Source organism: Silurus meridionalis, chromosome 8 (assembly GCF_014805685.1).
Source record: "Silurus meridionalis isolate SWU-2019-XX chromosome 8, ASM1480568v1, whole genome shotgun sequence".
In the NCBI taxonomy this organism is placed as follows: domain Eukaryota; kingdom Metazoa; phylum Chordata; class Actinopteri; order Siluriformes; family Siluridae; genus Silurus; species Silurus meridionalis.
The window spans coordinates 25,016,295-25,043,594 of NC_060891.1; the positions used below are offsets into that span (position 1 = coordinate 25,016,295).

A 27,300-nucleotide genomic window follows, 5' to 3' on the forward strand; every position below is an offset into this window, starting at 1 on the left:
TAAAATAGGGTAAGACATTAAACCTTAAGAGTGGGACTAATGAGACAATACAAAACAGGTGGAAAAGAAGTAGTTTAAAAAGTGAGTGCTTGATAGAGAGAGAGATGGTACACTGTGGATGTTTCGAGAGGTGCCATCTTGTGTTCTGGAGGGGAATTGTTCAAGGTGGCCATTACACAGCATTGATAAGGCATAGCGTTGTGATTGGGAAACAATGTCCTTTGTCAAACAAGGCAGGGTGGACCAGTGTCCTTGACAGGTGGCACTGAATTTCGATAACCACATACATCAATGAGCCTGTTCACTAGTAGGTTCCAGTTCACTTATTAATGAGAGGACCACTCAGTGCAGTGGTGGTCTAGTGTTTAAAGCTCTGGGTTACTGATCATAAGGTCAGGGGTTTGAGCCTGAGCACTGCCAAGCTGCCACTGTTGGGCCTTTGAGCAAGGCATATATAATCCTGTGTTCTGACCAGCTGGGATGCGTGAAAACCTCATCAATTTCTGATGGAACATTATAGAAGCACTTCAGTTTTGGAGATCCAGTAGTTAGCTATCACAATTTGGCCCTTGCCAAAGTCCCATAGATCCTTACAGTTTTTCCTGCTTCTTGGAAGATGCCCTTATCCAGAGTGACTTTATCTTATTCATACAACTGAGCAGCTATGGGGTTAAAGGCCTTGCTCTGGGGGCCCGGAGTGGCAGCTTGGTATTGCTCAAAACCTCTGGACTCAAAGTCCAATGCCTTAACCACAAAGCTTCCACCTTCCCAACACATCACCTTCAAGAATGAATTGTTTTCTTGTTGTTTACTTCTTGACAGGTCCCAGTGTAACATGAATGTAAAAAAATTGCTTTGACTTCAGAAGAAAATAATTTCAAATGAATTAACATTAGATTGATCAGAAATCCAGTCCAGACTTTGTTAATGTTGCAAATGACTGTTGTAGCTGCAACAGCTGTTTTATCATGGAATATGAACATAAGCTCACAAAGACCATCACTGGAGCACAAAACCATTGGCCCTTTCAGTGAGACATTCTGATGTTGGTTAGGTGTTTGTGCATTTATTCATTAATGGAGGAGGAAAGCATAATGATCATTAAACAACAAGCATAAGGGAAAAAGGTCAGCAGCAGAAGAAGCTTAAGAAGCAGTGTATTCTTAAATCTAATTACAGATAACAGGTATACTTAAATAATTCCCTATATATATATATATATATATACAATTAACTAATTGAACAAATTTTAATAAATGTTTCCAAATTACAGTACATAATTTAGCAAAACATAGCAATTTACAGTACCGTGCTGTATAAAATATACAGTGTATGTGTATATTGCAGTGGTCACGTGGATGAACACTGGTTCGCGACTGGAGGGTGGAGCATATGCTGATTTTCTTGCTGTGCGAAATGCAAAATACTTTAACATTTTTATTGGATTGCCATCATCATTGTAAGATCAAAAAATCACAAGTTGAACCATCATACCTCAGGGACCATCTGTATATATTAATATATATTGCTTCATGCATTTCTCTCATATACATTATATCTATTATCTATCTACCATTAGGCAGAGTAAATATGTCTCAACATACACTAATTACAAGATATGTACAAGAGCATTGGGAAACCCCAAACGAAGTTGGATGCACACAAATTGAATAGAATGTCTTTGGATGTGGTAGCATTGAATTGTTGTACTTCACTTGAACTAGGAGAACCAACCCTGTTTCAGCATGACTATGAACCTGTGCACAAAGCCAGCTCAATGAAGATATGCTTTACGTTGGTCTGAGTGGAAAATCTTATGCTATGAAGCTCTGACCTCAACCCTATTGAATATCTTTGGAGTAAAATGGATCGTATGGACTCACTCCAGGTCTCCTCACCTCACCTACATCAGTACTGTTGAGGTGTTGCTTATAGCCACTGTGTCTGCAATTGCATTAACAATTTGAAACTATTTGGACAAAAATATTGGGACATGTTACTTTAAATTGAGACTAAATGTGGAAATGGGATGTTTAAAAAGCGTATATCAGTCTTATAGCTGAGTCTCCACAAATGCTGTCCATACAGAGATGATAACAAAGGTACATTTCTCACTCTAGTTCTAAAACATTTTTTTTTTCTGAACTGATTTTAAAACAATTCCTCAACATATAAACACGTTCCTTCATTTCTAATACCACTGGTTTAAGCCAGTGTGCAGTTATTTACACTTTCACTTGAGGGAATGTTAGCAAGCCCCTTTTTGCTCATAGCTTTCTTCAGTGTATTCCTGATGATTTCTTTGTTATTCACAATGTTGTAGGAGGTCAGATCCACCAGCTTTTGGAAGTCTCTTGACTCAAAGGTGATGTTTTTGGTAGCGTATGGAGAGGAACTGGAGCTCACGTCGATATTTCCGTCAATTAGCTCCGTGTTTCCTTTCCTCTTCACTCCTGAGTACGCAAATGCAAACACACAGACAAACAGACACACACAGAGGTTCATTAGTCACAGTTTCTTTACAATTTATCACCAGTATTGTTTCAATATAATTTGTGTCAAAGGTAAGTAGCTACACTACAATTCTCTTCACTTATAATTCAGTTCTGTAGTTATCTGACCGTTCAATCTCCAGGACCAAAGTGATTTTGATGAATTTGATGAATGTCTGTAAAAATTTGCAATCCATCTTAGCGCTTGCAACCAATCAAAGAAGTACCAGCCATGGAGGTGAAGGTAAACAACACGCATCTTATTAAGGTATGCATCTACCATCTATACTATAATTTAGTACTATATATATATATTGTAGTTTATTTAATCTACTAGTGGTTTAACGGTACACGTAGGGCTTTCAGGGCTTTCGGGTCAGTGCAATCCTTTTTCCATGAGGAACATAGATAAAATCTGAGCGCCCTCACAAATGATATAATGTTTGTTTAGTCTCCGTCTCACACTTTGAGGCATTGTCACCGTGGCTTCTGGGTCTATACCAGAAACACGATTTAGTTTTGCTCATGCGCAAAACCGCTGCCACTTCCTGTCATCTCCAATGTTTTTACAGCAGTCTAGCCATACAGATCCTTTTGCGTTTTTTGTCCAGCTTCAGGTATTTCTCTTTAAAGGAGAAAATCCTGACAATTCCACATATCGAGGGAGTGAATGAATGAAGGATGGAAGGAATGAAGATATTGTTAAAATAAAAAAAATCCACACACACACACACACACACACACACACACACACACACACACACACACACACACCTCTATATACACATCTGCATTATCCATATGGGGTCTAACAAATGTAAACTCTTTAATAAAATTCTTTCCATTTCTTACATTTTATTTAATCAATTTAAAATTGTGAGAATTTAATCAATTACTAAATTTAATCAATATAATAAAGTGTATTGCATTAATTAGATGTATCTTTGATTTATTATTTCATTTATATTTTTTGATTTATTATTAGATTTATTATTTATTGATTCTATTTTTTTATTTCAATATATCAAATTTTTTAATAAACCAAGCAGGCATTTTATTTCAAATTGTTTTAAAAATGTCAACTGTCGATGTTCACAAATGTTAATAATAATAAACCTCGTTAATATAATAAAAAGGACAAGTAATTTCATGTTTGGCAGTTACTTAAACACTGATGTACGTGCCAAACCGTGAGTTTTGTGTACTGTATTATCAACACTATGTGGAAAAAAGTTTGTGGACACTGTGGATACAATATGGAGATGTTTTTTGAACATCCTATTCCATATTAAGTCCTCATTTGCTGTTATAATAACCTCCACTCTTCTGGGGAGATGATCCATGATGGAATTATACGAAAATTAGCCTTCATTAATGTAGATTTAGGCATTAGAAAAGTGTGGAACCTAAGTGAGCAAATTATCTGTAGAGCACATCAGAATAGTTATAATATGCTTAACCTCAACAAGATCAAATAGTGTATTTAAGAAAAACATGAGCTTCGGTGCTTTCCATACAGTTATAGAGCACATTAACTGTAATGGAATAGTTCAGTGTGAGCTCATGTTCTGGGATTTATGATCTGATCTGATTATATTGCTGACAAAAAAACATTCAGAAAAGATTTAACGTATAAATTCGGCTAAACATGTGATGTTACACGTACATGTGATCACATGTAAAGATGAATTGATCATGTAATATACACTATATGGACAAAAATTTATGGACACCTGACCATAAGATTCCTATGTTGCTTTTTGAACGCCCCATTCCACATTTAGTTCCCATTTGCTTTTATAATAACCTTCACTCCTCTGAGAAGACGTTCCACTAGATTTTGTGGAGATTTGTGGAGGAAGGCTGTTAGCAAAGTCGGGTACTGATGTGGGTGAGGTGAGGAGGACTGGGGTTTAGTCAGCGGTTCAATTCATCCCAAGGTAATCAATAAGCTTTATCTCAGGAGAGCTTCCATTCTAACCCATTGCTTTGTGCACAAGGGCATTGCCATGCTGGAACAGGTTTGGGTCTCCTAGTTCAAGTCAAGAGAAAGCTTCATGCCATCACATCCAGAGACATCAAATGCAATTGTTTGCCTCCAATTTTGTGGTAACAATTTTGGGAAGATTTACATTATGGCTGGAAGTTTGGTGTCCAAATACATTCGTCCATGTAGTATGTATGTGTGTATATGACATGCAAAGTATATTTGTGTCAGTTAAAATGCATAAAATCATCAAGTAAAGAAATTGCTTTTACCGGGAGCTTTAAACTCTTTAAATGAGACGTTGACCAGCGGGAAATGGAGCACGATAGGAGCATCAGGATTGTTCTCATCTTCGAACACATACACCTCCCTTTTTGGCTCTGATTTGTACTTGCTGAAATCGGTCTTTGGAAACGGCAACTTGTGCTCACTGCAGTACTGCTGAGTGTCCTTCAGCGTCTGTTTCACACACAAAACAGCTGAGTTCAGCATTATTACATTTGCATTTAAGGCATTTGGCAAATTCCCACAGTGACTTGCATTTATCTAATTCATACAACTGAGCAGCTATGGGGTTAAGGGCCTTGCTCAGGGCCCAGGAGTGGCAGCTTGTTGTGGTTGGGATTTAAACTCATCTTGATCAAAGTCCAATGCCTTAACTATTAAGCTACAACCCCACACACACACACACACACACACACACACACACACACACACACACACACACACACACACACACACACACCTCACACTTACCTTCAAATGATCTTCAACCCAAGTATAATCAAGAGACAGAATGACGTCGGCGTGTCTTTGTGGCCGTAGCACAGGAGAGAAAGCCGTGTTAATGGCAAATCCGGAATCCACCAAGCCTAGCGTGGAGTCCGCTGGGGTCAGCTTGTTCGGAAACGCGTCCGGGTGTGTCTCTAAAACAGGACAAATCTTATAAACCAGCATTCATGCCAAGAAGACAAGTCTTCTATGTTTAGTCCATCCTGACTGGGATGCAAGGAATCACACTTGTTCACAATGTATTACAATAAAATACCAATATGAGCTCTGACCATTAGAGGTGTTGAATCCTGAGCTTTCACTGTACAGGTTGTGCAGGGTAAATCCTCTCAGAAAGTTAAACACATTGCTGATGATGGGGCAGCCATTCAGGAAGCCGCTCAGCACTGAAGCCTCCGGATTGACCCGCAAAGTGTTCAAGGTTGAGGATGTATTTCCTTTTTCTACAGGCCAAAGAAAACATCAATGGACATAACTGAGATAAAAAATTGGGTTAAACACATGCAAAGACACGTTGCGGCTGCAGGATTTGTCTTGAGTAGACTGAAGGTTTTAAAAAGAGGTCGGCCGATAGTGGATTATACCTATACCAATAGCTACATCGGAACCTGGGGCGGATCTACCAGTGTGGCACATGGTAGCAATTGAAAAATCATTGCCACTACATCTCCACCCCAGCATTAGTATCTCATGTATACAATGTAAATTTAATCAGTTTACTCGACCGATTTACAGCAGCGGCACTTTTCCATATTCTATGACATTCAAAAAAAGCATATACCCGAAAATAATGGCTAAAAATCTCATCTTTCTATTAAAAGCGAAGTCCAAACAAACGACTCTTATGAGCCGCTTCGTTTGAATGAATCAAACACATTCAATGCAAACTTGAATTTGTGACATTAACTGAAGTTAATAAATGGGGAAGGTAGCTTAAGGCAATGGACTTTGGTCAGGAGTTAAAGTTCCAGCCATAACAAAATGCCACTTATGGGTCTCTAAACAAGGCCCTTTTTTTGCTCTGGATAAGGGTCTTAATGCAAATGCTGTAAATGCTTTAGAAGTATTGTTTGTTTGCTCATTTTAACATTTACTAATACATATCGAATTAAGTTTATTTTCATTTGATCTATTAACTAGTTAATGCACTGTAAACTAACATAATTGAGGTACAGCGTGCAAAAACAAACAGCACATGGTGTCAGTGATTCACCTCTAGAGGCCGACAACGGATCTTTTCAGCCACTCCAGCGCAGATGCAACCCGGAAAAACTATCGTTATGGATTTTTTTTAGCGATATGAATCGGCAAAACTGATAAATCTGTCGACCTTTAGTTTCAACAGCATGTAGACCACAACCTTATACAAATAATCTGCGCTTGCCATTAAACCTATTACTACTAAGGCAAACCTATTACTATTGTGTGCATTAAATGTGTAATATATTTCAATACAGACTTATGCAGGAGTAACATCTCTGCTTTGTGCAAAATGCAAATACTTGCTGTTTGTCTGTTGAATGTCTGCACAACCCTGTTAAAGGTGTCGATGAAGATGAACATGGCTGTTACTAAGGCATATTTACCGATCTTGTCCACTTTATCTCCCAGCCTGGAAGCCCAGGATGGTATCATTCCAGTAAAAGCACTCCAGAGCTGCATGAGGTTTGCTGAGAAAATACTGCTCCACATGCCTACACACAGATGAGTAGTAGTTAGAGAGTACAGCATTAACGTTGGCTAATGGATATTATCTGAAAACTGTCTCTGACCCAGGAGGAAGGAGATGCGAGTTTCCGGTAGTTTTTTAACCACATGACCGAGGTAGAACTCGCTTCCGAAATTTTCTGCAGAGATGAAAGCTCCATATTTGGAGAACCCCACTTCATATGGGGTAAACTCACACCACTCTGAAACGAATAGAAAGGAAGGCTGTTACGAATAATTTTAGATCATTGAAGGTTCATTGAAGGGTTTTGTTGTTGTTTACCAGGCACTAGACAGCCACTGGTGTCCTTCTTCATGTTTACTGCGGTGTAGATTGGGAGCGGGTTCTGACCCTTGTAGACTGCCTTCTTCTGGTCAGACAGTGTCTCGGTGTGTTTCTGAACAAAAAAAATAATATTTAAAGTGGGGGTCTAATGCTATTTCATGCATTTTGAGTTGTTTGCACTGTTTAAGAGTTGGATTCTCATTTCCGGGCCCATCATGACATCATGAAGGGTAGAATTCTTTGTATGGCCATTTTGCCCGGAAAATGAGAGCAAGTGCACACCCATCACCGTGCTTCATTTGGTTACGGAAGTCGTTGCAGCACTGCACAGGACTCGCACAAGAATAGAATAAATAGACATGTCCTGCTGTAGTCGTCGCTGCTGCTGCTCTTGATGTTGAATTTCAGACTCTGAGTCATTTAAGACTATAAAATTTTGGTTCCTGTTTTAGTTTTTATGAAGTCACAGCTAAAAGCTGCACCTTCTCACGACTCTTTAGCTACACCCACACCTCCCTTTCCAGGAGCCAGGCTGTTTTCGGAGAGAAGCGTAAAGCTGGATGTTTCTTTTATAAATCTGATCTGAACTAAATACTCTTTATAGATATAAAGGATGCAATACTTCTCTATAGATACTCCAGATTAATATGAGATTGGCAGAAACTGTGTGTTATATCCCCTTTAACAACAATTTAATATGAATCCCTTTTTGTACAGTATGGAGCCTAAATGTCTATACGTCCCGGTGCATAACAGTAATGTTTTAGAACCTGTAATTTGGCTAATAGCTGAACCTCCTGCCAGAACTGCTGCTCGTTCCATAGTACTGTAAAAACAATGTGAGTGTAAAACTCTCCACATGTTTTGCCAGCTTCTAACTGCCAGTACGAGTGGATTTCTGTGCCAACCGAGAAGCAGACCTTTCCAAAGATGAGGTGTTCTAAGACGAGCCCCCAGGTGTCAATTAAGGAGACCGAATAGCCTTCTTTCTCTCTTTTCTGCAGCTCAGAATGATAATAAGACAGCTGTGCAGGAGAAAAGAGACTGGTCACGCTCTTAGACAGCTCCTTCTGTGAAGATGCCATCACTTTATCCAGGCCTTCCTTTGACCAGAATGGATCAGAGTAGAGACTTGCAAGGGCCCTTAAAGAGAAAAGAAATCACTTTAATACATGACAAACACAGAGAAATGCATAAGATCATATCTATATTCAACCCATTGTGTCTGTGTTCTGTCTTGATGTTTTCCAAATTCTTTATTTTCACATACATTTTTAGACACTATATGGACAAAGCATTGGGACAACAAACTTTTAGAATCATATGTGGTTCTTCCCCAAACATTAAGCACGCGTTTGGAGGCACACAAATGTATATTAGGTTTTGTATAAACCATATACAGTATGGTGCAGGAAAGGGAAATTATGAAACTAGGAGTTTGGAACCAGTGTGAGCTTAGAACCCCTTGACATAATTTCTAGTTGGGACATCATGAATGATTGTGTCACGTCTGCTCATTTTGGAGAAACAGGTTCAGCTTTAAAAATGAAGTCTTCAGGTGTTTAAACAACCTACACACAAGAGAATATTCAGGCTGTTCAAGCTGCAATTGTGAGGAGTCCTTGCCCGTCTGTACCACAACACGCATCATTGCTGTGTCGAGCCATTTTTTTAAAGGATGCACCTATGTTGTAATCATATGAGCAAATGGGACACGATCATAACGTCCTAATTGATAATAATGTTGAATTTTCTCACACTATAACCAATCTATTAAAAGGTTTTACATCGAACGCTTATTGCGCACCTCTCCACTGCTACATTATATCTAAATGCAAGATGTTCTAAATGAGCTTGCATTGCTGCTAAACAATTGCAAATGACCCAGGGTCACCAACTTCTTGTTCAAAAATTTCCCGTTTCCCTGCACCACCCTGTTGTTGCCAACATAGCTAAAGAAAAGGCTTTGTGCCTGTGGTGCTCTTTAACACCCACCAGGTGGAGCCAGACACAGAGGTGATGTAGGTGATGGCATCAAGCAGGCCGAGGCTCTGCAGTCCTTTCAGAGCACCATACATGCCAGTCATGGCCCTGGAGCTGCCTCCTGAACACACCAAAGCCACTGTAGGGACCTGAACACACGCACACACACACACACACACACACACACACACACACCACAATATGGTACACACACACACTACTTACACTTTTCTTTATTTTTTTGGCTGTAAAGTACAGATCTTACTTCCCCCTTAAGCTCAATAGAGTTGTAGGGGGCCAAGCACTGAAGGCGTATACAGTTTAAAGTGAAAGTCAAAGGAACATTTAAACCAAAAGGTGGCAAAACTTTTCACATGTTTCACGTGACGTATATGTAATTCAATGCCATTTCGTTAAGAGTAAAAACTCCCACCGTTATTTATTGCACATGTAACAATTATTATTATTATTGCACTGATATGATTGCACAAAATTAAAACTTTCTTAAGTATGATACTACACAGATAGGACTTCAGTTCAATCCTTAAAACTCTTAATTAATCTTAAAACTCAATTTAAAAGCTGCCTAACCAGGTCATTTATAGTAAGTCAGTAATAAAGCTAGGAGTGTCAGCTAATAATTCAGTACATGAATAACTCAGATAGGTGTGCTAGTTATTGTTGTAATGGAAAGTTTATGTAATTATTTGCTGTGGCGTGTGTGTGTGTGTGTGTGTGTGTGTGTGTGTGTGTTAGATATTGGGCTCATACCTGGGTGGAATCCAGAGAACTTTCCAGGCTCAAAAACTTCTGCAGTGCACGAGACACCACCTCTCTCCTTTTCACCAGGAACACCTTCTCTTCTGGTGGTATGTCAAAATCCAGACGCACCTTCATGTTCTCATCAGAGCTAAAATACACACACACACACACACACACACACACACACACACACACACACACACACACACACACACAAAACAAGAATTTATGTTCCAGCCAAGAATGATTAATTGTAATAATAGCACCGGTTTTCATTATCGATTTAAAATTATATCGAACGTATGCAAATCCTGTCATGAATTAAAAGATGATGAAACATGATGCCTGACTTTAAAAAAACTCACAGCTATGAACATTATATAAACAAAAGTTTGTGGACACGTGATCATAAGATTTGCATGTGCATTTAGAACATCCCCTCCAAATATGACGTGCCCGTAACTCTAATAGTCCTTCTCTACATCGTGCCTTTAACTGTATTATTATTATAACATCTCAAGTGCCTGAGGAAATGAAAACATATCGTATAATGTTACAGCCTTATAATACATGCATTACTAATACACTACATGGACAAGTTTGTGGACCGTGATTTAAAAACATCCCCTTCCACATTTAATCCCCATTTGCTGTTATAATAACCTCCTATTTTTGCTTTTGTCCATATTGTGTTAATGATATTAATAACGGATTTTAGCAGTACCTGTCCACTGTGTTCAGATGTAAGTTTACGTTTTCCTGTAAAACAAACATGTTCAGCAACATTTTGCATCAGATATAATGTTTTTTTTCCAAATGCATGGTCATAACAAAAATCAAATGATCAGTGGCATTTAAAAAATTCACAACAACATAGAGAAAATAGGCAGGAGAAACTTATACAATATTATAACAATCCTGTATTTATTAATAAGCTGTAATCTGTTTCAATTTATTAATTTCTTTTTTATAAATAAAAATTGATTCTTGCATTTGCCATTTTTTCTCACATTCTTGTTATAAGCTTATAAGGGAAAATACAGGTCTGGATTTCTTTCGTTTTAAAATGAACAGAGTGGAAATCTGTATATTCGTAGTAGTTTTATATTCCGTGTATACTTTTAGATTGCAATAATACACTGATTATTTTTGTGCACATTCCGATCATATAGCGCGCATTGCCTTTAGGTCGTTGGGAAGGGCGTGCTTTTGGTCTGGTTTTTTTTTGTGTTTAAAGAACAGGTATGACTACTGTAAATGTTAACATTTAAAAGACACAACACAACAACAAAAACTCTCACCTTTGCCACAGGAAGTGTGAGAGTACAGTCTTGTGTGGGTCCAAATGGGGTTACAGAGACTTCGGATGATTTTTCATTATCCACCGTATCCTCATTCAGCTTAACAGGTAACCAACAAAAAAAACAGATAGTAACACAGGTGCATCCATTACACCAAGACAAAAGTAGCTTTTAGTACTTGATCTGTGCCTTTAATGGTTACTTGTTGTTTAAGTGCAATATAAAATCTGTAGACACTTTCACAAAAAGGTGAAGCTCTGCCCAGCTTTACTTCTAAGATACACCATTTATACCCAATTTCTTACTCACTTTGAAAATTAACCTAATTAGTTGCAAAATGTTTCTATAACTGTTTAAATAAAATATATATAATTTAAATGTAAAATGTAAATGTAATAAAAAATGTAAATGTAATTTTTTTTTATTAATTTTGTTAATGTAATTTTTTTTTTTTTTTTTTTTTTTTTGTCATTCAATTCAAAATGACCATATTGGGGTTTTTTTTTATGGTTAATTTCCTCAGTTTAAACATTTGATCTGTTGTCTTTGTTCTATTGTGAATAAAAATATAATTGATAATAAGATTTGGAAATCATTGCATTCTGGTGTCATTTGTATTCTACACAGTGTCCTTTTTATTGTAACAATAAAGATAATTTAATAATGTAATAATGTGTCAAGACATCATGATGTACGGTAACATGAATAAATCCTACAGTTTGCAGTTCAAACTTGCTCTCCAGGTCTTTGTTGATGAAGTAGCGAAGAGTCTGCATAAGGCTGCTGTTTATGGACATCGAGATGACTTGATCTTCATTATACGCTCCTTGTAACTTTAACAGCATGTCGTGTTGAACTGAAACACAAACGCACACAATGTACAGGCACAAGCCTTCATATCATTCCTATCTGGAGTCATTTACACATTTTATTTTCTTACTGTCAATGGGCAGTTTGTCCAACTTCACCTCCAGAGTGGACAACGGAGCGGCCTGTGACCACAACATGGGAGAGAAGTTAATTTATTCCATTTCTAACTTTTGTTATTCTATTTTTTTTATTGAAAAATGTTTATAATTTTATTTTTATTTTATTTTAAATCCTAATTTTTTATTACATTTTTTATATATATATATATATATATATATACCACATATATATACCACATATATATATAATTTTTTAATTTTATTTATTTATTGATTATATTACATAAAAAATTATATTCTATTATATTTTTCCTTTTCTTTTAAATTTTACCACGTTTAATTGCAAGAAACTTTCTTTGGAAAAAACATATTTTATGACATTTCATTGGCCCTGCGCTTGTACTCTGCACAATGACAATAAAGTTAAATCCAATCTAATCTAATCTAATCTATTTTATAATGTCAGGTATCTCAAACCTTCGTCCATGTAATGTACATTCCATAGTGCTACTAAATTTTAGATTCTGATTGAGCAAAGGTTTTGACAAAATGTGAGCTGAATCATAGAAATAGCAATTTTCTTAAATAGCTAAATTATTTATTCTAAATTATAAATATTTTCCAAAAGACAGCTAATGAACATGTCTGGAAGTAGTCTTCAGTGTCAGAAATAAAGCTGTGACTCTAAGATTTCCGACAACTAAAACAGAAGCTGGTGAGGAAACGACTGTTTGTAGCTGCTATAACAGGGACGTGTTTTCCCAGTTTACAAGTTTACATCACATTTTGTCTTTTGTTTTCCGGTTTTAAATACATTAGAATCTGTTCTTGTCAGGATTTCAGGGTTCTGTCATGATTCTGATTGTGTTAACATTGTTCCATCTGTTTCCTTTCCCCCCTGGCGGGTATTTAAATTCCCCCATGTCTTTGTTTCTTTGCTTGGTTATTTGTCCGTTTCTTTTGAGAAATTGTTCAACAAAATTTTTTGAGATTTTAGTTTGTGTTTCTTTACTGATAATAAATATTTGTTCGTTTGTTTGTTTGTTTGCTTGCCTGCAAGGAGCTTTTTTGACCTCTCTGACCCTGACACCCTTGACCCTGGTTCTTGCCCTGACAGCAGTTGCGTCAATATCCATCACCATTCTATGTAATTGCGAATGGCTAAAACCGTGTTATGTGTCCGTAAATAAAACAAATGCTACTATATGAAAACTTGTCAGCCTCTGCATTGCGTCAAACCGCATCACACACCCTGTCTTTATTTACTTTCCTAGCTGCACACCCTGACATGCTTTGTTGCTTTCTGACTATTCTAGATTAATAATCTTGAATGCCATCATGGAAGAATGCAGTAGGTTAACATCGCTTACCAATAAGACTCCATTAGAGAGGTACTGACCAGGTGCGCCAGGACTACAATACAAACACAGAGACACAAATCAACTTAAGCCTAATGTTTAAAGACATCATTCTAGTTACCTACCTACCTACTGTAGCTTTTTTAGATCGGTCGGTTTGACATTGATTATGATCATTCAGTCATCCTGCTTACAATTAAATCAAAGAGGCACGTGTAGGTCAGACAAATATAACATAACATTTATAATGAAATAACCACAAATGTCTTTTCTGAGCTCACATCATTATCAGTTTTATTCAACCCCCAAGTGACATTCAATCTTAGTACTTAGTACAACATCCTTTTACAGTTATAACAGCTTTTAAACGTGAAGCATAGCTTGACACAAGTGTCTTGCAGCGATCTACGGGTATCTTCGCCCATTCATCATGGGCAAAAGCCTCCAGTTCAGTCACATTCTTAGGCTTGCGCACTGCAACTGCTTTCTTTAAGTCCCACCAGAGGTTCTCAATCGGATTTAAGTCTGGTGACTGCGATGGCCACTTCAAAATGTTCCAGCCTTTAATCTGCAACCATGCTCTAGTGGACTTGGAGGTATGCTTGGGATCATTGTCCTGTTGAAAGGTCCAACGTCTTCCAAGCCTCAGGTTTGTGACGGACTGCATCACATTGTCATCCAATATCTCCTGGTACTGAAGAGAATTCATGGTACCTTGCACACGCTGAAGCTTCCCAGTACCTGCAGAAGCAAAACAGCCCCAAAGCATGATTGACCCCCCGCCATGCTTCACAGTAGGCAAGGTGTTCTTTTCTTCATAGGCCTTGTTCTTCCTCCTCCAAACATAGCGTTGATCCATGGGCCCAAACAGTTCTAATTTTGTTTCATCAGTCCACAGAACACTATCCCAAAACTTCTGTGGTTTGTCCACATGACTTTTGGCATACTGCAGTCGACTCTTCTTATTCTTTGGGGACAGCAAGGGGGTGCGCCTGGGAGTTCTGGCATGGAGGCCTTCATTACGCAGGGTGCGCCGTATTGTCTGAGCAGAAACTTCAGTACCCACATCTGACAAATCTTTTCTCAGTTCCTCAGCAGTCACACGGGACTTTTCTCCACTCTACGCTTCAGGTAGCGCACAGCAGTCGAAGTCAGCATCTTCTTTCTGCCACGACCAGGTAGCGTTTCAACAGTGCCCTTTGCCTTGAATTTGCGAATGATGCTTCCTATGGTGTCTCTTGGTATGTTTAACATCTTTGCAATCTTCTTATAGCCATTGCCCTTCCTGTGAAGAGTAATCACCTGTTCTCTTGTCTTCCTGGACCATTCTCTTGACCTCACCATGTTTGTAACCACACCAGTAAATGTCTAGAAGGAGCTGAGTATCACAGTCATTTTAAAGCTGCCTAATTGGTGCTTATTAGGCTTTATTGCTGCTCCCTGATATCCACAGGTGTTTTCAATACCTGATTGAAAACACTTCATTGAACCTCTGTTCTTCAGAGTGGTAGTCTTTAAGGGGTTGAATAATTATGTCAATGAAGAATTCACAAAAGAAACATTTACTACTGTATTACAAAACTAATTGATGTCATTTTAGTTGCATATGGTTCTTTAAGAAGTCCTTGTAGGATTTCATTCTGAATACAATTACAAATGTACACTAAATTCCCTAAAACCATTTACAGCATTGGGGGTTGAATAATTTTGAACACAACTGTATATTTATTTATCTCCGTCATATAACTAAGCAGCTATGAGGTTAAGGGCCTTGCACAGGGGCCCAGGGTGGCACACTTTCTGTGGCTGGCATTTGAACTCTCGTCCTTCAGAGCCAATTCCTTAACCACCAAGCTACCATCTCTATACTAGACAGTTTTTCATGTATAGTTCTAGAAATTCTAATAATATATAAATTCTATTTAAAAAAAAGGGGGAAAAGTAAAAAAGGGGTATTTCTTTAAATTTCTATATAAATTCTGAGGTCAGTATTTATTTACTGTCCTTTTTTCCTTCTTGTTAAAATATGGGAGGAATTACTCTTCTGGTATCATTTATTATTTATAAAAACTTGTGATCTCTGGATGATAGGCACCCTTTCCTGACTTTTCCAACGTTTGTGGTTTCTTTCCTCAAACCTTTTTTTCACAAAGTTGAAAAAAAAGAAGCCACACAATTGTATAGGATGTCTCTGGATGTAACAGCATGAACTTTTCCCTTCACTTGAACAAGGAGACCCAAACATGCTCCAGCATGACAATGCCCCCTGTGAACAAGGCCAGCTCTATGAAGATATGCTTTACGTAGGTTGAAGTGGAAGAAAATTTGGGACTCACCTCACCTACATCAGTACCTGAATTTAATATCCCTCTTCATGATTGAATAAACACAAATATCCACAAAATCTTTTAAATATCTTCCTAAGAGATTAAAGATTATTGTAACAGTAAATCAGGACTAAATGTGGAATGGGATGTTTAAAAGTGTATATACACTCGCAATCAGAAATATTCAACCCTCTTACCTCAATAGACTATACAGTGATGTTGATAAAAGATAATGAAAATAAATTTAAAAAAAAACACGTGAATTAACAAACAATATATTTTTTTATACATATTTGAGTTATTTTGACAACAGAAGTTGACTTAACGTTGAAGTTCAAATCAAGTCTTGTATCACATGAGCATGTGCAGTATTATTCAACCCCCAGCTTCAGTACCTTGTGGAGCGCCCTTTAGTTTTTATAACTTCTAACAAGCGTTTTCAGTAAGTGCTGACAAGCTTCTTACACCTCTCGATTGGAATCTTTGCCCAGTCTTCACGTGCAAAAGCCTCTGACTCAGTGATGTTTGACGGCTTCCGTGCTGCATTTGCCTTCTTCGAATCCCACCAAAGATTTTCAATTGGATTTAAATCTGGTGACTGAGAAGGCCACTCCAGGACACTCCAGCATCTTTTCCCCAACCAAGCTTTGGTTGATTTGGAGGTGTGCTTGGGATTATTGTCTTGCTGGAAGATCCAATGATCACCAAGGTTTAATTTGTCAACAGAAGGCATCACGTTCTTCTTCAAAATGTCCTGGTATTTCTGGGAATCCATGATGCCAGGTACACAATCAAGATTGCCAGTTCCTGCGACAGAAAAACAGCCCCACATCATTATTGACCCACCTCCGTGCTTGACCATGGGGATAGTATTCTTCTTGTCATAAGCCTGACCTTTTGCACGCTGGTCCATATGTCCAAAAAGTTCCAGTTTGGTTTCATCAGTCCATAGAACTGTCTCCCAGAACTCTGTAGTTTTATCCAAATTCCTCCTGGCATATTATAGTCGACTCCTGATGTTCCTTGAGGTCAAGAGTGGAGTGTGTCTTTGGGTCCGGCCATGAAGTCCTTGATTTTTCAGTGCACGTCTTATAGTTGCCACTGAAGCACTTGTACCAGCCTTCATCATGTCATCCTGTAGCTGTCTTGCAGTCACACAGGGTTTTTCTTAGCTGTCCTGACTAAGTTGCTAAGAGCCCTTGATGAAATTGTGATGCAGCTGTTCCATAAGTTTGAAGCTTTTTTATAATGCTCCCAATGGTGTCTCTTGGAATGTAAATCTTTTGGAAATCTTCTTATACTCAAGGCCCTTCAGATGTGATGAAATAATCTCCTCTCTCAGCTTTTGTGGAAGCTCCTTTGTCTTTCCCATGATTGCAACTCACCTTGAACACCTTCATGGTCAGGGTTTATATATGCATCACAGCTGAAGCGAATGAAGGATCGTTATAGAGTTCTCAAAGGCTTAATGATGTTTTAGCTCCACTTCAGGCCATAAAAACTGTCAGAAAGCTTTAAAAACAACAATATTATATAGGGGTTGAATAATTGTGACATGGCGATCTTAACAAAATATACTGTTCCACACAAATAATACATCATACATTTTCTGTGTTGATTTTATGTATCACTAAACTCATTAAGAAGCCATCCAAAGCAGAATCCTGCACTTTGAAAAGATTTTTATTTATAAATTCTTAAAACTCTTTAGAGGTTGAATATTTCTGATTGTAACTGTATATATCGTGTAGTTAGGTGTCCACCAACGTTTGTTCATAAAGTGTACAGTAAGCCAGTGGAATATCCTGCATTAAAAAAAGCTAAGCTGTACATTTATTCTTCTGTAGTGTGTCACGTCATTTTGAGCAAGCATCTTTTACCTTTCGGTCAGCTCAAATTCCACCCAGAGCTTATCATTGACCTGGAAAAAAAAAACAGTAGTTATTTATTAGCTCCATAGCGAGTTCTTCTCACCTTCATATTTCTTCTTCTACTTCTTACGGGTTCACCCATTAGGGGGCGCCACAGAGGATCATCGGTCTCCATACCCCCCCTGTCCTCTACATCTGCCTCTTTCACACGAACTACCTGCATGTCTTCCCTCACCACATCCATAAACCTCCTCTTTGGTCTTCCTCTTCTCCTCCTTCCTGGTGGCTCCATCCTCATCATTCTCCTACCAATATACCCCATGTCCCTCCTCTGCACATGTCCAAACCATCTCAATCTAGTATAATTTGGCAGCAGAGGTGGTAAGTAACGAGATACAAATACTTTGTTACTGTACTGTAGATATTTATATGAATAGACATTCATGATCACCTGATCATCATCATCTTTGCGCTGCTTGTGCTCTACATGGTGGACGTTCAGCCTGAACACATTCATTAGGTAACAAAATTTTAAATTTGTTTTGTATTAATATATTAATATGATGTGAGGTTTAGTTACCAGTGTGACACTAAAACAGGTAGCAGTCATGACTACTTTTTATTTAAGTACATGTCCAAAGCCCAAACTTTAACTTGTGAAAAAATGTAGTCAGAACTTCAACTTTTAAAGAGTCTTTTAAAACATGAGTATCTGTACTTCTACTTGAGTGAAGGATGTGTTGTTTTGCCACCTGTGTTTGGCAGACAGAATTATTAAGAGTGAATTACGAAATTAAATATCTATCAAAAAAATACATCCTGATACCAAAACAGAGAAAAGTGTCTTCTCTGGAAGCATGTCTTTCTTGTGCCGTGAGAGATTGTGGGATGAGAAGAGCAGTGCTAGAGGATGGAGGGATCATTGGAGAGGTGTAGTGTAGTGCAGTGTAGGGAGGGATAAGTGCTGTGAGGTACTGGTGCAGTTTTAGCTTTCCAAGTGAGCATCAGTGTTTAAAATCTAGCAGCTACAGGAAGCCAGTAGAGGGAGTGTAACAGTGGGGTGGTTTAGGAGAACCTAGGAAGGTTGGAAAAAAAAGTCATGCAAATGCTTTCTGGTTCAGCGGCGAAGGTCGGATGATCTTCAGAGGCAATATTTAATCGCAGGATTGTGGAGAGAGATATTCTGTACACCACACACTAGGACATTTAGGGTACTAATCAATGTACTAGATTTAATGTACACTCAGATAAGCTGCAACTTCTATCAGACCAGAAGCTTTCATAAACACTGATTTGATAAATGTAAATATATGTAAATTTTAAAGCAGTAAATAGTGAGTGCATGTTATATTGTAAGATGTTTATTGCCTAATATGATATTTTAATAATTTAAAACAAACCAATAAAAACACTGTTCTCTATAAAGTTACACTGCAATGTCTACATTTATATAACAAAGAGCTGTGTTCATAAAAATATCATACCATAAATGTTTTTATTATTATAATATATTCTATAGATTATTCATTAATAACAGATTAAAATTATAATATATTTGGAATTATATATTATGAAAGTATATATAGTTCTGTTATAAAAACTTATATGTTTTTATAATTTTCTGTTCTAAATTTTAATAATTTTCTGAACTTAAATACTTGAATATGCTGAGCTTATACCTTGTCATCTGTGATGAAGTCCTTGGTCAACTTCTGGCCCAGTTTAAGAGTGCTGATGTCAAACAAAATGCTGGTGCATTTGTCATCCAACGCTATATCACTGTCATAAAGAGTTATCTCCAGAATATTCTAGAAGAGAGAACAAGAGGCCTCTTGGTTACACTCAAGCATGGATAATTTACAGTATATACATGTTTTGGCATGTAGTATTGAAGGTATTGGATAGAATGCGGCCATGGACAAAACAAAAGGATTCAAAGAAGGTTTGTGGACATTACTATTATGTGGAGATTTCAATTAATGATGATAGACTCAAGGCTGGGTTTAAAGATTCAGGTGTGTACATGTAGAATATGTCAGGAAATAATGTGACAGCTTAGTGGTTAAAATGGTGCGTTTAAATCTCAACACCACTAAGGCCCATCCCTAAGCCCTCGAGCTAAGAAGAAGGGTGTCTGCCAATTGACAAAATTGTAATGATAAGATAGTATTAACATCTAGAACAACAATTGTTTTATTCTTCTTATTTCACAACAGTCAGCCAGCAACTGGGATTTTTATAAAGTAAAAAGTGACACATAATAAATGTTTTCACATTTTTTTGTACATTTATTTGTATTTATTAATCGGCACCAGTAGTTGATAAGATAAGATAAGATAAGATAAGATAAGATAAGATAAGATAAGATAAGATAAATAAAAAAAATATATATATGTATATATATGTATATATATATATATATATATATATATATATATATATATATATATATATATATATATATATATATATAAGTAGAAACATAATACAATATATACAACACAATGTATAAATACAAAAGAAGAAAAAGAAAAAAATAAAATAAAATTTATTGCTGGAAATATCGGCAGTAATCCAAACCGATAGTTTTTCCGGCTTCCTGTTCGTTGCCGTTACAACAGTGGCCTCTAAAGGCAAATCACTGACACTAAGTGCTGCTCGTTGCACAATATTTATTATTCATTAATTATCTAATTATATTTATCAATTAATACTGTATATTCCCATTTATTTCCTTAAGCATATTTGCATAATTCAGTACTGCTTTATTTTTGTAATAAAGTTCAGTACTATTTCACATGGAGTTTTATGTTTGTTTGTTTTTAATCCAGTATCCAATTTAAAATGATCAAATTTTTTGGCAAGTATTATCCAACCTAGCTACCTACCTACACATGGCAGACTACCTACACCGTAAATGTCCATCGCAGCACCACAGAGAGTATACTAGCATACAGTATCACATGCTATGTTGAATGCTAGCTGTATCAGGAAAACCAACAGAACTGCGGGTAGTTAAATCCGCACAATGCATCATAGGCATAGACGTAGAGTTCCCAAAACCAGACACTTTATATGCTAGCCCACTGTAATTGAAGACTAGCATCATTATCTAAGACTCCATTTACCCAGCGCAAAGAATGTTTGTCCCTTTACCATCTGAACAGAAGAACAGGGCCATCAATCCACCTACAAGCAGACTGAAGTGCAGCATTTTCCACAATGCTACAGCTGCCATCACAGCTTTAACAACAATAATGATACACCGATAATAACAACAATGTTGTAGAATGTTCTCCGAAAATCATCATGCACAAGTTGTAATTTTAGTGGATGAGCTCGTTGAAGGTCTTCCTGGTCTCCTGTCGTCTTCCAGTGATGTTGTCCTGCTCTTGAAGTGTGCATGCCATTTAAAACACCTCAAACAACTCGTTGCAGCATTGCTGTATGTCAAACATGTCTTGTCAAACGTCTCGGGGCAGATTTGGCCAGTTTCATGCAGGTTTGCTCTTTGTGCTCCCTGTGACTGTGCGTGCAGCCTTGTGCTGCCATCTGTTGGTGTGTTTCAAAACTAGTCTCAAAACCTCTTGATACCACCTCGTACATTGGCAAAGACAATATTTACTTAATTATTGGAGCTTTGAGATAATATATTACGCAACACATTCTGTTTAATTAGATTTGAGATGGTAAATGAGTAGGACCTGTATACTGTTGCAAGGTGTATTAGATCAGACTCAGATCAGACCTCAAGGAAAGAGTAGAATGGGAGCCCTTTTTGGAAATTCACAGAGCTGGCTGACTCACCTTTGCCTGGCTGTAGGCTCGAAAGTGGAACGTCTCGTTCCAGTCAGGGGTCTGAGAGTTATTGATCGTCCTGGTTCTCAGAGTACAAGCCGAGGCTGTGGGTAGGCGCAGGGTCACGTACAGGTCAGGCTTCGAAACTGTAGGAATAAACTATGCTGTAGGTTTAATCAGGCAACATTTTGAGAGTCAGTGTTACACATCGGGCCAAAAGTTTACACTCACAGAGACTATAGACAACAAATTTATAAAATATCTTAGGTTTTTCTGCTCATTCCTCCTCACAGGCGTGAAACACACAGGTTTGTGGGCTTCCCTGTAGTTCAGGCGTGCTTTCTGTTTTTTGTACAGTTCACAAATTTCCCCTGAAATTCAGGTAAAGGCTCCTCTGGGTTAGGGTTAGGATTAGGGTTAGGGTTAGTCATATTAACCCTAACCCTAACCCTAACCCTAACCCTCCTCTTTTCTTTATTTTTCCAACTTTATTGATGACCATTTTAAATGACACACCTTTGGAAATATTCAATTCAATTTAAATTCAATTCATTTTTATTTGTATAGCACTTTTAATAATGCACATTGTCTCAAAGCAGCTTTACACAAATAATGTTGTAAATAATAAATAAGAATGTTCTTAATGTTCTAATAATTGAGCCGGTGGCAACTGTGTCAAGGAAAAACTCCCTGAGATGGCATAAGGAAGAAACCTTGAGAGGAACCAGACTCAAGAGGGAACTCATCCTCATCTGGGTTGCACAGAATGCCTATTTATTACAGATAAACGATGAATCTAAATCAGTGTAGCAGACTGTTGACACTAAGTAAAGTCCAAATCTATCCTCAAAGCTCCTGTCTTACTCTGTAATTTAATAGATCCTCAGGCCATAGATGTGAAACCATCTCCACCTGCACAAAGTGGCCTTCAGTCTAAGAGAACACCATCCAGAGGCAGGCCTGGATGAAATGCTTGGAATATGCTTGGGATCATTGTCCTGCTGAGTTTTTGACCTGAAGCTTTTAGATGGTGCTTCATCCTTTCTGGATAATCTTCCGTCCTGTTATCAGAAGTGTACCAGCAAAACATTTATTTTTAGCACAACACGATGTTACCACCCTCATGCTTCATATTTAGCATGGTGTTTTCAGATTTAAATGAGAAGTGGTTTAACGGTTAAGCTGCAGAACATCAGAACTGTAAATTCTTCCGAAGCTGCCAATACAGTTATTTAACCCTCATCTGCTACATTTACATTCGTAGCATAACGAAGGCTCTATTATTCAAAGCAATATAAAGTATTTAATGTAGAAATGACATAAATGTAGCTGCGTCGGATAACGCCATCTGCCAAAAGTCGTAAATGTACAGTAAAAGCTTTCCTACATACACCACTTGATGATTAATCTGCCAAATGAAATGTACATTACTTTTCGACTGTAACATGTGGAACAGTGTGGAGCTGTGAGAAACTGATCTGCAGCCAAATCATCATCAAATCATACGACCAGACTTGTTAAAAAAAATCTCACACACACACATGTTGACATGTTGCTACATGTATTTCAGGAACCCGGTTTTACAAGCAGTCTAGTTTTCTCATACTACATATGAGCTATTCGTAGAAGACAACACTTACATTGTGCTTATTTGAAAGTGAATGTGGTTACTGATTTCAAACATTTCATTCACACCAGTCATGCTAGCTGAATAAACTAGAATAGACAATAGGCTCATTTAGGTTGTGTGTGTGTTTTAGTTTATTAGTTGCACTGATACATCTGTAATGTTTTACATTGTGGTCAATATTAATAAATGTTAACAGTTACAGCTTAAAAGTCATAAAATGTTAATAAAACCCATTTGCAATGACTAATGACTAATTCATCCATGAATTCCAAAAATTTGCCCAAACATACAATTTGGGGGTTTTTGGGTGTTAAGAAACTGAACCTTTAGATTTTTGAACCTTTAGATCTTTGTTATCTAGAATCTTTAAGGTGGGAACTGAGGAACTTGTCCTTGCCTTACTGCAACTGTTCTGCTACACTATATGGACTAAGTTTTGTCACCATTAGATTGGTATGTGCTTTTTGAACATGTCATTCCACATGTAGGTCCCTTTTGCTGTTATTAGAACCTCCACTCTTCTGGGAAGATGTTCCACTAGATTTTGAACTGTTTTTGCTGATATAAATCTGTGTTTAAGAATGTTAGTAAAGTCAAGTACTGAGGGTCCCTTATGGTCTAGTGGTTAGGATGCGGCGCTCTCACCTCTGTGGCCCTGGTTCGATCCCCGGTCAGGAACAAACCCCAGCCATTAAGGTTGCACAAGTCTTAGTGCCGGTCCCAAGCCCGGATAAATGGGGAGGGTTGCATTAGGAAGGGCATCCAGCAGAAAAACATTTGCCAAATCAAACATGCGGCTGGTCCGCTGTGGCGACCCCTAATGGGAGAAGCCGAAAGAATGTTTTTAGTAAAGTCATGTACTGATGTAGGTGAGAAGGAAAGGAGGCCTGGGGTGCAGTCAGCATTCACATTCATCCCAAAGGTGCTCAATAGGCTTTAGAGCTCTATAGAAGGAGATCTTCCATTCCAACCTATGTAAACCATGTCTTCATGGAACTGGCTTTGTGCACAGGAGCATTGTCATGCTAGACATGTTGAAGGTATCCTGGTTCACATCCAAAGACATCCTATACAATTGTGTGCCTCCAACTTTGTGGTAATATTTTAAGGAAGAACCATAAATTCAGGCGCCCTAATAATTTATCCCATTGTGTATATATTTGATGTTTGTATGAACATCAAATATATTTTATCTCGGCACCACCAAGCTGCTACTGCAGAGCCCTTGAGCAGGTCCCTTAATTCTCAATTGCTCAGTTGTAAAAATGAGATACTTGTCTGGGTGTCTCCCCAAATGGCGTACATTTAGGGAAGCGGTAGCTCAGTTCTAATTGTTAAGATGATTAAATTTGTATTAGAATGTTGTGAGTTTAAATCCCTGAACCACCATGCTGTTACGGCTGGGACACTGAGCAAAGCCCTTAACTCTCAACTGCTCCTGTGTAAAAACATGTGTTAATGATCTGGATAAAATGATTCAAATGTAAAAATAAAAGAAGGAAACTAGCTCGAATTAGAGATTAATGTTGACATTAATTAATCAATGTGTGTGTGTGTGTGTGTGTGTGTGTGTGTGTGTGTGTGTGTGTGTGTGATGAATTAGGGACATACAGTAATCATATGTATGCTGGAACTCTCCTCTTAATACCGTCACGGACAGGTTCCAGTGTGGCGCCTGCTCCCTCTGTAACAAACAGGAAAATCTGAGAAGTTTGTGGTAAACTGGAAATATTTCAATCCTGTGGACTTGATTCGATTCAATTAATTTTATTTGTGTAGTGTTTTTAAAAACATTTCCGGCTGTAAAAGAATGTTTACGTTTATCTCTAATAATCGATCCAGTGGTGACTGTGGCAAGGAAAAACTCCCTGAGATGGTATGAGGAAGAAATCTTGGGGTATATCGGTAAAAGAATGCTGAGGATGGAGCCACCAGGAAGGAGGAGAAGAGCAAGATCAAGGAGGAGGTTTATGGAAGTGGTGAGAGAAGACATGCAGGTAGTGGGTTTGAAAGAGGGAGATGTAGAGGACAGAGGGGTATGGAGACGGATGATCCTCTGTCGTGACACCTAATGGGAGAAGCCGAAAGAAGAAGTAGACATTTGTTCCTTCTAATTTTCAGTTTATCCCCAATGATTAATCCAGTGGTGACTGTGGTGAGGAAAAACTTCCTGAGATGGTATTAGGAAGAAACCTTGAGAAGAACCAGACTCAAAAGGGAACGTATACTCATTTGGGTGGCACCGAATTAAAACACTGACCATGACCCACTGCATGTTTACACTGTTTATCTGATGCAGGAAGTGGCAGTTTTCACTCGCATGTCAACGAGGGGGAGGAGTTTATAAATATAAATTAATAAATATATATATATATATATATATATATATATATATATATATATATATATATATATATATATATATGTAGACTGTATAATACCTTGGTTCTGTTGTAATGCACATACCTCATATATTATATATTATGTTTTTAAGATAAGATAAGCCTTTATTTATACATATACCAATTAAAGATTTTCTTCATATGTTCTGCCTTACACACTATCTATCTATCTATCTATCTATCTATCTATCTATCTATCTATCTATCTATCTATCTATCTATCTATCTATCTATCTATCATCTGTGGATGTTAGTTCATCAGATCTGCAAACTCTGCTCGCATGATTAATTTTTCTCTTTTTTGTTTACACCTGGAATTTAAAAATAGAGGAAATGGCAACCCATCTCCTCAGGCTCTTAAACTAGCAGGTCCTGTTTCTGAAATGTTTCACATGTACTGTTTCACAATCTTTTTTCCTAAATCAGTCAGTGTAAACCACATGTTTAATTGTCTCCATACTCTTCATAACACGGCACAGAACACAGAAACTGATCTTGAAATCTGCTATTTACAGTCGTATTCACATCTACAACATTCCCCTTAGCTGCTAAGCTTAGTTTAGAAGAGAGAGAAAAACAGTACCTTCATTTGTAACTGAGCAGAATCTCTCGAGGCTGAAGTGAAGTGTGGTTTGTGTGTATAGTCTATCAAGTAAAACCTGAATAAGAACAGCTTAATGTCCACTCAATGTCACAGAGGTTCTTAAGAACAGCTTGCTTTATGTATTGCTGATATGAATCTGAAGCCACACCCCGAGTGTCAACACCTTCACTGTACCATGAGACCATGAGGCCAAACCCCATTTCATTTTCTTTTGGTTCTTGAAGAAATGATCCTGCAGTTGGTTCAATAGCTTTACCATAACAAATATATAAAGTTTATACATATGTGTGTATAAAGTATCTCCAAAAGTGAACATGTCCATGTGCCCAAAGTGTTAATATTTAATGTGAGCACATTGTTATCTAACACTGCATTAATCCTTCTGGTCATGAAATTCACCAGAGCTGCACAGGTTGTTACTGGGGACCTCTTCCACTCCTCCATAATGACATCACAGAGCTGCTGGATGTAAGACGAATAGAGATTCTCCACCTTCTGCTGGAGGATGCACCACAGGTTCTCAAAGGGTTCAGACATACTTGGCCACTATCACCTTCACCTTAAGCTTCCTCAGCAAGGCAGTTGCCGTTCAGCCCAGTTTCTACATGAAGGGCATTAGGTTCTGCTTCAGAATGTCACAGTACATGTTGAAATCCATATTTCTCCCATTGAACCAAAGCTCCCCAGTAACAGCAGCACTCAAGCAGCCCCAGACCATTATGCTACCACCACCATGCATGACTGTAGGCAATTTCCTTGGTACTCCTCACTAGGGGACAGCTGTCTTAAGATGAAATCTAGGACCAGTTGAAGTGCCTTAAGGTACTCCTTTCTCTGATGGAGTCTGAGCTCCCAAAGATCAAAGGTCTCGGAAGAAACCGTAAGAGCACACCACGAAACCAGAAGGTCCTGACACCTTATAGGCAATAAACTTACACATTCGTATATGTAACCTCATTACCGCTTTATCTGTGTAAAGAGAGCTGCTCTAAAATAATGTGTAAAAAGCACTATACAAATAAAAACTTGACAATATTTCTATATATTTTTCTTTTCACTTCCTTTTTGTTT

At 37.8% G+C, this 27,300-nt stretch overlaps 1 protein-coding gene across 1 annotated transcript; it reads right to left on the reverse strand.

The window, feature by feature from the left end:
• Window positions 1-1,046: 1,046 nt before the first annotated feature.
• On the reverse strand, window positions 1,047-26,349 carry LOC124390484 (cytosolic phospholipase A2 zeta-like). Its single transcript, XM_046856444.1, has 20 exons — window positions 26,209-26,349; window positions 24,835-24,907; window positions 21,603-21,739; window positions 19,475-19,603; window positions 17,805-17,845; window positions 13,610-13,652; window positions 12,251-12,302; window positions 12,027-12,166; window positions 11,311-11,409; window positions 10,734-10,768; window positions 10,019-10,157; window positions 9,260-9,396; window positions 8,185-8,407; window positions 7,262-7,376; window positions 7,044-7,181; window positions 6,858-6,965; window positions 5,544-5,714; window positions 5,236-5,405; window positions 4,752-4,938; window positions 1,047-2,453 (listed from the first exon to the last, which is right to left on the reverse strand). The coding sequence occupies exons 1-20, from the start codon at window positions 26,212-26,214 to the stop codon at window positions 2,206-2,208; spliced, it is 2,391 nt and encodes a 796-aa protein (XP_046712400.1). The 5' UTR covers window positions 26,215-26,349; the 3' UTR covers window positions 1,047-2,205.
• Window positions 26,350-27,300: the final 951 nt, after the last annotated feature.

Coding starts and splice junctions, on each gene's coding strand:
- LOC124390484 (XM_046856444.1), bottom strand. Junction 10,769..11,310: donor TCACACTTCCTGTGGCAAAG/GTGAGAGTTTTT, acceptor TTTGTTTTACAG/GAAAACGTAAACTTACATCT. Junction 9,397..10,018: donor GTTCTCTGGATTCCACCCAG/GTATGAGCCCAA, acceptor GCGTGTGTTCAG/GTCCCTACAGTGGCTTTGGT.